The sequence below is a fragment of the Protopterus annectens genome, chromosome 12.part0, assembly GCF_019279795.1.
Source record: "Protopterus annectens isolate FY-2018-M chromosome 12.part0, PAN1.0, whole genome shotgun sequence".
Classification (NCBI taxonomy): Eukaryota; Metazoa; Chordata; order Ceratodontiformes; family Protopteridae; genus Protopterus; species Protopterus annectens.
In genome coordinates this window covers 1,312,943,357-1,312,957,617 of record NC_056746.1, presented here as the reverse complement: position 1 = coordinate 1,312,957,617, position 14,261 = coordinate 1,312,943,357, and the positions used below count along the sequence as shown (strand labels likewise).

Here is a 14,261-nt window from a genome sequence, read left to right as displayed (position 1 = left end):
TTACCCAAAGTATCATAAGATCATAGAACAGGCTGACAATTCAAGTTAGGAAATCTAATTCACTAGAATCATTCAAGAAGTCTCTAGATATTTGTTTTGGTTCAAATGTTTATTCTATGATTTTAGAGTCTGTGTTATAATGGTCTCCGACCATTTATGCAGTTTACTAGAAACTCCCTGTAAGCAGTTCGGTGTCCTAAGATGGTATACGACAGGGTGTCAAAAGATCCTCCCCTGGTGAATACCCCCACATATGAGTCTGATCTTTGTTTTAAGATTTATGTGCTGTTCTGAGGTAAAATGACTTGAGGAGTTCTGTCCACAATGACTGTATAAGGTACCCAGAGAGCCTGTTCTCTACTGCATGCTGACTGTGGAGATCTGCCCTGTTATCCTTCTATGCAGCGCACTGTGTACTAAACACAAGGTCTTCATGGAAAAGCATTGGGATCATCCTAGACTTGCTGCATGACAATGACCTTGAGCTTATAACAAAGACCTGGCAGGAAAAAAAAAACTGAGCCCACACCTGGTGGCAAAGGTGCACCCGATCCTCCCAGTGTCTCAGTGCATAAACAGGAAAATGGGAAGTGGGGATGTGATGTGTTTTAAAACAGTGATACAGGTGGTCCAGATTGTTTCTAGCAGCTACATCAACATCCCTTTAGTACTTCATGGGTACTGGGAAACAAATGTAGCTTCCCACTTACCTAGTGGCAGTTGTGTGATAAAAATCCCATAAGACTTCACAAACTGTCAATTCAGTGTTGGATCATCCTAGCTCACTTAAGAGCAATTTCAACATCTAATGTGATGACTCAGTGAGTTTTACTTAGGACATCCAATGTAAGTATTATGAAAGAATTAGTGTTAATTTAGGAGATTAACACTGTGACATATCAGAAAGGAGTTTCCTTAAGCATGGTGTTCCAAATGGGAATGGCAACCTCTGACTTAGAGGTTGGCTGGTTTCTTGGTTTGACCACCTCCTGGGTCTACTTTACATTTCAGACTCCTTTTATATCACCACCTGACCTTGAAAGGTGATGCACAGAAACAAAAGTAAAGCGACAACTGATGAACTGACCCCATTCTTTTTTGGTTCCTATCATGGTATACAGCAGATGATCCTGACCAGTTTGTTGTGGTACACAACAGGAATATATGACTGCTGCTTGATTACCTGCATTCTCCAACTCATGGTCAGAGGAGAACCAGAGACCAGAGGCTATGAAAGGACTCAGTGGGCACAAGGCCAAAAAAAAAAAAAAAAAAGTTCTCAAAAGATGCCAGCTTGTTATAAGACACAGACACATGAACTCATTCTCACACACACACACACACACACACACACACACACACACACACACACACACACACACACACACACACACACGTGTGCATGAGTCATACAGACCAAAAGGCAATTTTTAAGACTGAAAAAATACACTCAAGAGGCAGTCACTGGAAACAAACTCCAACTTTTAATGGTGTTTCGGCAAACAGCCTTCAAAGAATAACATAAGCCACCAGCCATTCCCCTACTTCCGATAAGAATTTGGTGGAAGAAGAGTTTATGAAGGTGGAACGGAAATTGTTGCAAAGGGGTTATTCTAGTATTAGTGTGAAAAAAGCTACGGATAGTGTGTTAAAGGTGGGGGGGCAGTAGCTATGGTAGGAGTCATAATAGTTATGATGGTTTTAAAAGGCATCATTCAGGTCAGGAATGATAGGCAGGACAAAGTATTGTTTTTTGCTACCAGATTCTCCCCATTTTCTGATATCTTGATGAGGTCAGTGAAAGATTTGTGACCAGTGGTATGTGAAGATGAGCAACTAAAGCATCTGTTCCCTTCACGTTACATTTTCTTATCAAAGGTATTTAAATTTAAGGGAGTTGTTAGGTTTTAAGAAGGTTTCTTTCCAGGGGGCTAATATGGGTTCCTTCCCTTGTGGAAGATGTAAAGTATTTTCTAGGATTAAGAACATTTCAGGAAGAAAAATTAATTGTAAGTTATTTCGTTCTATGGGAAGGTTTTCATGTGTTTCTTGTGGAGTGGTTTATATTGTAGGGTGTGAGTGTACTCCTGTGAGGTGGTATGTTGGACAGACAAAATGTATTGTAAAAGTTAGAATTCTTTAACATCTGAGTCATATTAGAAATATGAATTTGAACAGCCCAGTAACTGAACACTTTATTAATGCATATGGGGGTTCTGATGTTAGTTTCTTCTTTAGTATATTGGCTACACCTACTCTTGCTAGGGGTGGGAATTTTTTTAGCTAGTTTGTTAAAAATGGAAAGCAGGTTCATTCTGAATTATAATACTTTAAAACCTAAAGGTGTGAATCTGGATGTGAATCTAAATGTATACGTTATAATATTGTATATATGATGTTTTGTAACAATGTATATGGAAAAATAATTTACCCTTTTTAAGGGAATGTTTGTTTAAGCAGATTCTTGTAGTACATTATTGGGTGATGAGATGATTGTTTAATTGGAGCAGTTTGACATAAAATGGGAATGGCTGGTGGCTTATGTTATTCCCTGAAGGCAGTCTGCCAAGGTACCAGAAGCACCATTAAAAGTTGGAGTTTGTTTCCAGTGACTGCCTCCTGAGTGTATTTTTTGGATATTTCATGTTGCTGTGTGTTTGAATTTTTAGGATTGCTAATTCACCAACCATATGTCTTTGAGATGCATATACACACACACACATACACACACACACACACACACACACACACACACACACACACACACACACACACACACACACACACAGACACACACAGACACACACAGACACACACAGACACACAAAAAAAGGCCACTTGACAAAAATCCAAGAAGACATAGCAAGAGCATGCAGACTCCCGGGCAGAAGGCACCACAGCTGGGAAATGAACTACAGAACCAAGCAGTGTGTTACTGCTGCACTGTGCTACCTTGTTCTTGATTATCTGGCCTCATTTATGTATGCCTGACTTCTGCTGAGGCACAAAAATATCATCTTCAATGCCCTGAGGAGGGTTTACATTCACTACCAGTGTGAGATTACCAATAAAAAGGTAATATTCTTGTGCACAAAGATCTCAACTGCACCTAACTGACCACAAGTCTAACCACCAGACAGTTGAATAGGAGGCATTTTTTAAACAACACTGCCCCCTTATGATGCAGCTGTATGCTAGTGCATCAGAGCCTGTGGTGCTCCTGTCTCGATGGACAGCTGACTGGACCTACTACAAATTTCCAATGCTAGCTTACACAGAGACTGTGAACTTGGCATCAAATTTACATTCTACGGCTTGCACACTGCATCTCTGCCCAAAGCAAGCTGGTATTAGGATGTCTAGAATGGTTTTGCACACACTAATTCATTAGTCCCTTCTTTGTATATGCTTAAATAAAGATTTTTTTTGTCCACCTGTAAATAGGTCTAACTTTATGAAAGAGTTAGTAAGTCATAGAGGAAACGGGACAAATCATAATGCTGTGCTTAAATAATAATGGTTTAGAGGTATGGGCAAGGCATACAGCAACTAAAAAAGAATGCAAGATTGGTTAAACAACAGTGGGTCATACTCCTTCATTATATTACTGGTCATCACAGAGAGATGCATGACATTTATTTTTTGTGACAGCAATAATGACAGCTGTTCGCTAAACAATTAGCATATGTGAGCTGCATCAATAGCCATAAACTCAGTGCAAGACTGCTGTGCGAATATTAACATATGGGCAGTGTCAGTATATATCACTGCATCACTGCTCGTTTTCATTTGTTTGCTTCACTTGTACAGACACTGGCTCCCTTCTACTCTGCAAATGCTCAGAACTATACACATATCCACTTTTGTTTTATTTAGTTTGTATATACTGCAGCTGTTGTAGTCAATATTATCACTGCACTATGCAAGATTCTTAACTGTGAACTGCACCAATGTCACTACACAGGCCTTTACTTTGATGATTATATGTTTGGGGAAGCACAGTACAGCACAGTCTAGAGCTGCTGCCTCACAGTTCCTGTCTCTGTGGTCTAGCTCCGTCTACAATGCCTTTCTCGTGCAGTCAGTATGTCTTCCTGTGTACACGTGGGTTTTCTCCAGTCTCCATATTCCTTACACATCCAAAAGACATGTTAATGGTTTACTGCAAATGTCATGTAGGTATTTATGTATCCTACAACAGATTGACATCTCATCCAGGGCTGGTTTCTGTGTTATGCTCTTGCATTCCAGTACAGATTTGTACTCGTCTGTGTACAGTATAAAAAGTTAATGAATGATTTGCATATGTTCTGTATGTATGCATTAAATTATCTACTCTGTGTACTCAGTATGACAACATTATATATCTGTTTACCCTCTCAGGAACTGCAGTTGTGTCATTTCGTGGCAGTTCAGTTAGCTGCTTAACAACTCGAGACAAAATGAAATGCATTCTGCAGTACATGCCACAGGTAGTATAACTACATCCTTACAATTGTACAACACACATCTGCAACAAGGACAGAGAGACTACAAAGCATAGTGCAACAATGCCCTGGTTCAAGATACCTTATTAACAATCCTTCTACCTTAATCAGTTCTCCTAAATACACATTGTGAAGCAAAATGTATGCCAACTCATTGTGCATTATCCTCTGAATGACTATTACCACAAAGTGCATGCTATTTTCTATAGTTTAGATGTAATGTGGAACCCATGTAAACAGCAGGTATTTCATTTCCTTTTCTAAGTTCAGACAGTCCATGTTTCAGTAATGCTTTAACTCCTTCATGTGAGCACATATGACATCTGTACCCAATGAACTTTCCAAATTTCAAATGCATTTCTACTAGGAACATTGTTACTTAACCGTGCATACAACTGATTGGCATTCTTTTTCCAAAGAGCAGAAATCCTTTCACTTGATTTGAAATGATAAACCTTCACGAAGATGCAGTTTTTTACAAGACTGAATGAAATTGCTCTACACCACACCACACCACATTGTTTTCTTTAGGAAGATTACTTGGCAAATAAAAGTAATGAGCTAAATCCTATGGCCAGTTACTACAAATCCATCTCTCTCCAGTCATGCAAGCCCAGTTAGTCAGTTCTTACCAGAAGATTCTGCACTAGCTCTTTCACATTAGCAGCTGTTTCTGTTGACTGTTTGCCAGATGATGCCAGCTTAATTAACGTAGACAGAAAGTTTTTGCACTTCTTTACATTTTCCATTGTTTCCTGAAAAAATGAACAAAAAAGGGTAAGATTAACATTAAGGTTAATGTTAAAAAGAGAAATGGAAAACAATTAAGCAGCACACTTTAGATTTAAATAGCTTTGGAGATGCACTATACAGTAGTTCAGTGGCTAAAAAATGGAACTCTGTCCCTACAAGCATTCAAAACACATCATCCAAAGCCTCCTTTAAAGACCTCATCAGGCAATATCTCAAGGAAAGTTGGCAGTGCCATGATTGCTCCCCAGGCTAGTGAAGGTGGATAACACATACATACAAAATCTAGAGCACTTGATAATAGTTTTCAATCTTACTCACAAACACTGGCTAATCTACAATGTATGTACTGTACCTGTGTACTACGTATGTATTCTACCTATGTTCCAAATTTCAGCTGTACACCACAAATCTATTAATTACCTTTATTTTTAAAATTAATATTTTTTTATTTGTTCTCTCCACTGTAACTGTTTATGTGCCGCATACCTCTGTAAAAACATGTCTCCTGTAATTTGTGTGTATACTGATCATGTCTAAATAACTAAATGTGTCTGTAATTTTTCTTTGTGGAGCTTTTCTCCCCGGGCCTCTGCTGAAAAAGGGCCTTTTCGGCTCAGTCAGACACCCCCGGTTAACAAATGTAAAATAAAATAAAATAGATAAAAATAAATGCAAAAATAATTTCTTTATGGAAAATGAAAACTAAACAACTGAAAGGCTGAAACGCTGCACCTCGGGTTTACCTCTTGTCCTTTTAAGTTTTACATCATAACCAAATAAAAACAGAGGTAAATTCTCCACAACACAAAACTGCAACACAGTAGCCTAAGAAAGCAACTCTGAGCTATGAGAGTGTTTAATAAATGCCTTTAAGTAGTAAAGCAATGAGACATCTTTAGCTAGGCATGTTGCTTTTACCTAGTTATATTAACACAGGCAGAAAATCCTAGATAAACATTTCAAGTCTGTGAAAACAGAGGCTAAGGAAGAAAGATTCCAGACTTGCATCTCTGCAGCTATGGAAGGCAAGACAACAAGGGATTACACAACTAAATATAAAATGACAAGAATATTAAATAAAAGCCATCTCACCTAATGGGACACGCTGAGCCACAGTTGCAAAGATAGCTCTGTTTAAAGTACTAAAGGACGAAAAGTAATTTTATAGCAAAATAATAATGCAGCATCAGTTAGCTTGAAAGGAGGACAGTCCTAGAATGGAATGGCACGTGACTAACAGCAATACACACAATATAGCTACCTGATACTAAGGGTATGCAGATAAATGTCCCTCCAGTAGTACAAATTTATTCTGTGTAACAGATATCCCACAATTTCTTAGTGCCTAATTTTGAGCTAGAATTTTGATCACATGAAATCTACAGCAATGTACCTTTACCACCATAAAGTGAGAAAACTAGGACACCAGCTTTACTTGTATTCTAATTTCAGATACTTATTTTACCTTCTTACTTTATGAAGATAAAATAGTACCTTTTATTCTTTTCCTGTAAACTCTACGTATGTATATATATATATATATATATATATATATATATATATATATATATATATAAGTCTACTTTGATTGACTGAAAACTCATTTCACTGAATTTCAATTCACCCTCAAAAAATCGCTGAAAGCTCAAATCACTGAAAACTCATTTCACTGAATCACATTTCACTGAATGTAAGTACTGTTGGGCAAATAAAACATATATGCCCTTTTCCCCAGTGTAGTGGGATCCTGGAGTAGTATGTATAGTTGGGGGGCACAGCCCCCCACACTGGGGGTGTGGTGGGCATAGCCCCCACCTACTTAGCTTTTATATTTATGAATCTCATTTCACTAAAAGCTAACACTATAAAACCAAAAGTAGGCGGGGGGCTACAACTCCCACACCCGCCAATGTTGGGGGCTGTGCCCCCCACATATTATATAGTGAAATAATGAGAATTTGCTTTTAGAGATGTTGCACTCTAGAAAAAAAAAACACCTTAACTTTGTACCTTGAAATAACAAAATGGACTCGCAAATCTATCACTGTCATTCTGTAGCTCAAATTTAGCTTCTTTGGCTGGACCAGGAATACAAAGAAAGCACAGCTGTGTAAGGTCCTTACTAGAACAGTAAATCTTAAAGGACAGGTGACTGTAATAATATGTCATTGCCTTTGGGTTTGCCCAGAGTTTCTTTCCAGAGTTTCGGCCATATTTCCAAGTTGTCTGTAATTCCCTGCAAGGACTAACACTGGTTTCACATCAGCAAAGTTATGTATGCAAGTGGCATGAGACCCCCAACATACAAATGTCATGTACTCTCCTCTGTTTGTCAAGAATCAAAAGTTCATTAGGAAATGTGTGGAACAAATACTACTACTAATTAAAAATGCCAAAACATACCTTTTCCAAGGGTTATTACCATGTGAAAGCACAGCTGCATTAGCTACCATAACTGCAGATGTTAAAGTATATTTTCTGTTGTAGTTATAAATTCTGAACAGTTGTGGCTGTAGGAGCCCAACAGCCGTCCCACATTTTAAAGCTCTATACCTTTTTCTGCCTAGATCAGTAAGATTCCCTCACAACTGGATGCCAGGTCATGGGTTGCAGATGAGGGACATCAGATTGCACCATCTTCAGTTCTTTCTTGCTCTGGCTAGACAAGCAGCTTAGCATAGGTGCCACAGCACAAGATGACCTGGAGGGAAATTCCCAAGGATAAAGATACCAACCGCAAGACCTCAAGCTGCCCCCCTCCAATACATTAATTCACACATAAGGAAATGGTGGGGGGCAGGGCTAATAAGGCTAACACCATAACCACAGGATTCCCAAAAGAAAAACAGAGTAGATTGATGGAGCAGAGTGCAACAGTCAACATACTCAAGCATCTATGTCTTAAGTTCCTAATATAAATGTAGTGTGTTTATCATAAAATTCGCTGTTACGGTCATAACATCTGGGAAGATTCCCAGAAATTAAAGACCAGTGTGTAGCTGGTCTTAAGAGGAGTTTGCAAAGAGGAGACACTGTAAGATGGTCACAGCAAAGCCTTTTCTGCCCCTAGAAGCAATTTCTGGACTACAGTGCTTACAGGAGGTAAGGAGTGATGCCCAAGTAGCCTCTTACAGGATGTCCTGAGTGTTAACCCCTAGAAGGAAAACAGTGGTCCTAGTACAAAGGGATAACTGAATGAGTAAAAGAAGCAAATGCAGTGGGGCTAGCCATTAGGCTATGATTTGACTGTTTAAATGTTTTTTTATCCTTGCCACTTGTATAGGAGGAAGAGGAAGATGAGGAGGACTGGTCTAACGTTCTAGTCTGTTTATTTCTGTCCACATATAACCTCAGTTCCCCCGTGCATCCTGGACAAGTAAAATCTTTCCTCACATGAGCAGCCTGGTTCAGGGATAATTATGTCATCTCCCCAAGCATGAAAGTGGGTTTAATATGCAAGGAAACCCTACCCTTGTATAAAATTAAATTTATTTTGTTGCCTGTTTGTTTGTCAGTCAGGTGAGTAGACTGGTACAAAACTCTCTTCAGACACTTGCTGGGTCATGTGGTAGGGACAGCAAATACTACAGATACAAAAGTCATCAATAAATGTTACAGAAAATAAATGAACACAAAAACAGAGACAAACTTACATGTTACAACAGCAAATTTGAACAGGGAGTTAAACACTATTCAGAAAAACAATACCTAAAAACAAAGTGGTCTTGCCACTGTAGCCAACCACCCTGAAACCACCATCCTTTCACCTATTTCACCACCTCACTCTTAATGTATCTGTAACACTATTCCCCTGCCTCTTCTACCTATTCACTTCCTGTATCTCCAACCACTCTTAATTCTTACAGTCTCAAAACAACCTACATGTCTAGTCTGTCTCCTATACTCTACCTCCCCTACATCTCCTACTAGCCATTCTTACTTTCCTTTCATGTTTCCAAACTCCTATACAACTAGATCCTACCCACTTTAAATAAGCATCTGCCTATTAACTCATTTTGCTCTAAGCAGCTTAAATAATATTGTAACTAGTCACATTTTCTTCTGCTAATTGTTTAAAACCTTGTTTGTAACAACTCACATACTTGTCTGCCAATTGTTAATACTATGTATAACTGAATTGCCTGAGAAGCTTTTTTTCTCTCCAGGTCTCTGTAATATCCTATAGCTGATTGTTACTACTATGTTACTAAAATTTAATAAATTGTTTTCTAGTCTTGAGGAACTTTTCTCCCCGGGTCTCTGCTGAAAATGAGCCAAAAGCTCAGCCAGACTAACCCGGTTAACAAATGTAAAATAAATAAATAAAAATAAATAAATCTCTTCAAGTTAGCATTAAGGCAAGAAACACTGGATGGATTGAAATTGTTGCGATAAAACATTAAACTATCCAGCATCGCTAAAACAGGTACATTTGCATTCTTATTGTAAGGTGCTGACTGCTTCTGTAATGTCATCAGGAAGACTGTTCCAAGATGCAGGGCCAGGGGATAATTGTAGGCCTGTTCACAAGTACAGAGTGAATCAAAAAAGGTTCCTTGCATATGAAAACTTGAAGTTCCGACATCCTCCTTAGCAAACATGATAGTCACCAATAAAGTGGTTTTCCAACAGATGTATTGAAGGAATTCAGAAGCAGATGGCTCAAACAATGGTGCAGTAATCTCTTTTTGAGAGATATGAAATCCAGAATCCCTTAAAGAAAATACTAGACGAGCAACTGGTAACATAGTTGGAGTTCCAACAGCAGGCAAGCTGAAAATGGCTGATATATATATATATATATATATATATATATATATATACACAAGTACTTTCAAAGAGGCATGGAACATTTCTGTTCTATAGAGATGAGACAGGCAGGCAAAAACCTGGTACACCAGTGCTGTACTTTGGTCTTGGTGTCTGTTAAGGCACCAACGACAGTCCTCCATTTAGCTAAGTAAGATTTCACTCAATGGGTGAATGCTAAATCATCCATGCTGTCAGCCTCAGAGTTCTCAGGTTAGACTGCAGGAGGAAATCTTTAGGAGTCAAGAGATCCACAAATTAAGGCAAAAATATCAGTTCTGACTTTGCTACGTACAGCAGGAGGGAGAACCAATGCTGCCTGAGTCAATAGCTTTCCTATTTTACTATATTCAATACTATTGAGACAAAAGGTACTAAAGGGACTATGTAGAGAAACCGACTTGACCATGTTATGGAAAACCCATCTGTTGCCCAGTTTCCTAGGCCCTGATGCAAAACTTCCAAAATTTTTTATCTTAAGAAGCAGAAAGGCCTACTTCTGTTACAGTCAACCTGTGGATCAAGTCCAAGAAGACGTCACTGTAACAGCTATTCATGTGGGTCTGTCCCAAGTCCAACTCAGCTAGTCTGCTAAAACATTCTCTTATAAGATATAAGATGTCCTGAGGGTCAGGCTGGACTTCTAAGCTAGATACAAAGCTTTCAGTTAGCCTGCACATCTTATGCAAGCATAAGTTCCTCCTTACTTGTTGACATACCACAGGAATGTGATGCTGTCTGTATGGAAATGCTTTATTCCCCATTTCCAAATGGGTCTGAAGGTTATGAGTGCTAAAACTGCCATCTCTTTCACAGTAATGTGTCTTTTTCAGAAGTCTTTACCGTGGATGCCGGGGAGCCTTAGGTCTGTTATATGTGCACTCCAATCTGTAACAGAGAAGACTGTGGTGAGAGTCTGGGTTACTAGCATCAATTTGACGGGCACCCCAAGACTGAATTGTACTTTTCGTATACACCATGACAGCTTTTTCCATATGCAGGGTAGTAGAGGGAAGGGACACTGCAGAGACAAGCATGCTGGCACCATCTATGCCCCAGGTACCACTGCAACGTCTTTATATGCAATACTGCTTGTGGGATCATTAGGATGCCGGAGGCCAACTGCCCTAGAACTCTAAGGAACTTCCTTGCTGTAATGGTGTTTTGCCGGGAATATGTCTGGAAGCACTATGCCAAAGACAGCATTCTGTCTGATGGAAAGAAAGACCTCTACTTCTACATCCAGCAGTGTCTGTAGGAACAATGCTCGTCTCACAGGAATGAAGTGGAATCTTTGGAGTTACACAGAGAAACAAAAAGATTTGTAGCAAAAAAGGGTAAAGTGAAAGTTGCCTTAATCATGCAGTTATCTAAGCAGGGACAGATGTGTACTCCATTGGTCCTGCAATAAGCAATTTAGTGGAGTTAGGCATTTGGTAAACACCCTGTGTGCAGCAGACAAGCCAAACCAGAAGGAGATATACTAGTAAAGCATACACCCCTGCTTCAAATCTCAGAAACCTTCTGCACCCTCTTGCATTAAGTTTGTGGAAGTGTATATCCTTGAGATTCAGGGTAACATGGAAGGCTTTTGGAAACGGATGGGAAGAAGGTCCTGCAATGTTAACATTCCATACTCTGGAACTTTTAGAAATATGTTTAGCTCTGACAGATTTCATATAGATCTCCAAGTATCTTCTCTTCTTGGGACTACAAACAGTCTTTTTAACACCTTTATTATTAAATTAATACTCACGACATATGCGCACACACACTAATAGGAAAGAAAACAAACCGTATTAATACGTTTCATATTCGTGCATTATACATTATATATGTTTTCTTTTTAACAATCATTTTTCAGTCCTACATTACATAAATTGTTCAGTTCCTGCCTTCCCTTAAACCTCACTCCCCCTAAACATTACTCTGCATGTATTGTTCCCACAAATTCCACTTATTTCAACATAGTTTGCTCCTTTCCTTTTTTCTAAAGATCCCACTTCTACTGCTTTTATCTCCTTTACAATATTCAATACTTCAATTAAAATTGGTTTAGAGTTTGATTCCCATTTTTCTAGTATGCTTTTATAGCAGACAATAACATAAAATGCAATAAGGATTTACAGTGTATAGGCAATTCAGATCCTATGTCCTAGCTCAAAAAAAGAAGTTACGTCTTACCATAACGTTCCATCTGTGTTGTTGATCTTCTTCCATTCATTACTGATGGGTTCAGTTCCAAGCCCCTCAGAACTGTGTCTGCCTAATACCAAGCTCACGTACACCAAGAACTCTTGAGTTAAGCTGCTACCCGCAATGCCCTTCTCCCTGTTACCGCAGATCGAGTTTGCATAAGACATATAGAAGTAAAGCAGAGGCCATTTCTGCCAAAAACCCCTGAAAATACCACAAGGACCCATGAGATCCACCAGGAGCCTTTGGTGGGGGACAGAGGGTGGGATGTGATGAATGGAAGAAGATCAACAACACAGATGGAACGTTATGGTAAGATAACTTCTTTACACGATGTTGTTAATCTTCTTCCCATTCATCAGTGATGGGACAGAATCCCAAGCTACCTGAGAAACTTGGGTGGCCCTTATGGAAGAACATTCCTGAGCACCATTGAGCCAAAGGCCGGTCTTCCCCTGGAGACCATATCCAACTTGTAATGTTTGATGAAAGTGTGAGGTTTACCCCAAATGGCAGCTGCGCAAATGTCATCCATAGATGTTCTGGAGTGAAAAGCTACAGAGGTTGCTATAGCGCTAATTGAATGTGCTTTGATATTGTGAGGTTTAGGCTCATTTGTACGTGAATATGAAAAAAGAAATACAATCTCTGAGCCACTTAGATAAAGTGACTTTTGACACAGCATATCCCAATTTTGGACCAGAGAAGGAAATGAAAAGTTGTGTCTGTCTTGCAGATAGATTTGGTCCTGTCTAAGAAGAAACGTAGTTGCCTATGCACGTCCAAGGAGTGTAGGCAATATTCTCCTTTATTGGAATAATTTGGGAAAAACACTGGGAGCTTGATGGATTGGTTCACAGAAAAATCAGGAACAACTTTGGAGAGAAAAGATGGATTAGTACGTAGCGATACTCTGTCTTTATGAAATATTAAGTACGGTCTCTTGATGCATAAGGCCTGTAATTCTGAGATCCGTCTAGCTGAAGTGACAGCTACCAAAAATAGAGTTTTCCATGAGAGGAATTTGAGATCACATTTTGCAGCAGGCTCAAAAGGGGGTTGAGAGAGGGACTGCAGTAGTAGGGAGAGATTCCACGCCTCTAAGGGACGCCTAATTGGAGGTCTGCTGTGAAACACTCCTTTGAGAAAGGTTTTGCATAGGCGGATGGACATAAGTGGAGTGCCCTCTGATCCGTTATGGAAATTGGAAATAGCTGCTACATGGACTCGTATAGTAGAAGCTGATGCTCCATTTTCAAATAACTCTGATAGGTATTGAAGGATAACACAGACTGGAGCTGAGAAGGGATCTAGCATCCGTTCTTTAGACCAAAGAGAAAACCTTTTCCATTTATCTCTGTAAAGTTTTCTGGTGGATGGCTTATGGGAGGGCAAAATGACATCACAAACAGGTGTGGAAAGGGTTTCCTGCCTGGTGTCTAACGGAAGTGGAGAAACCAAGCCGTCAGCTTAAGAGTGGACAGATTTGGGAGAGTCAACCCTTGGGGATGAGAAATTAAATCTGGACGAGTGTTCAGGATCCATGGAGGCTGTAACAGGTGAGGCCGGAGAAAGGGGAACCACACTTGATGAGGCCAGAATGGAGCAATGAGGATCACCTTGCATCTCAACTGAGTTGCTTTCTTTAATAATAGAGGTATCACGGGAATTGGTGGATAAGCATAGAGGAGACCCGTGGGCCATTCGTGAGTCAGAGCATCTCTCGGGGACTCCCCTCTGGGGGAAACAGGGCAAAATAGCTGCTGCATTTATTGTTCGAAGGGGAGGAGAAAAGGTCACAGCAAGGCTGGCCCCATCAGCTGAAAATTTCTGCCATCACTTTGGGATTGAGAGACCATTCGTGTGGAAGGAGAATGCATCTGCTCAGCCTGTCTGCAATCACGCTGGAACTCCCTGGGATGTGCATTGCTATTACAAAGCGGTCGGAAGCTATCGCCCAGTGCCAAATTCTCATGGCCTTTCGGCACAGGGGTAGGATTTGGTTCCTCCTTGTTT

General features: G+C 39.7%; 1 protein-coding gene across 3 annotated transcripts in view; it reads right to left on the bottom strand.

Moving 5' to 3' along the window:
* Positions 1-14,261, bottom strand: part of TAF4 (TATA-box binding protein associated factor 4) — a 641,126-nt gene that overhangs the window by 186,075 nt on the left and 440,790 nt on the right. For all 3 annotated transcript variants that reach the window (XM_044090373.1, XM_044090375.1, XM_044090374.1), the window contains one exon: positions 5,120-5,242. In XM_044090373.1, the coding sequence (XP_043946308.1) occupies positions 5,120-5,242 (123 nt within the window). The remainder of the gene's footprint in view (positions 1-5,119; positions 5,243-14,261) is intronic.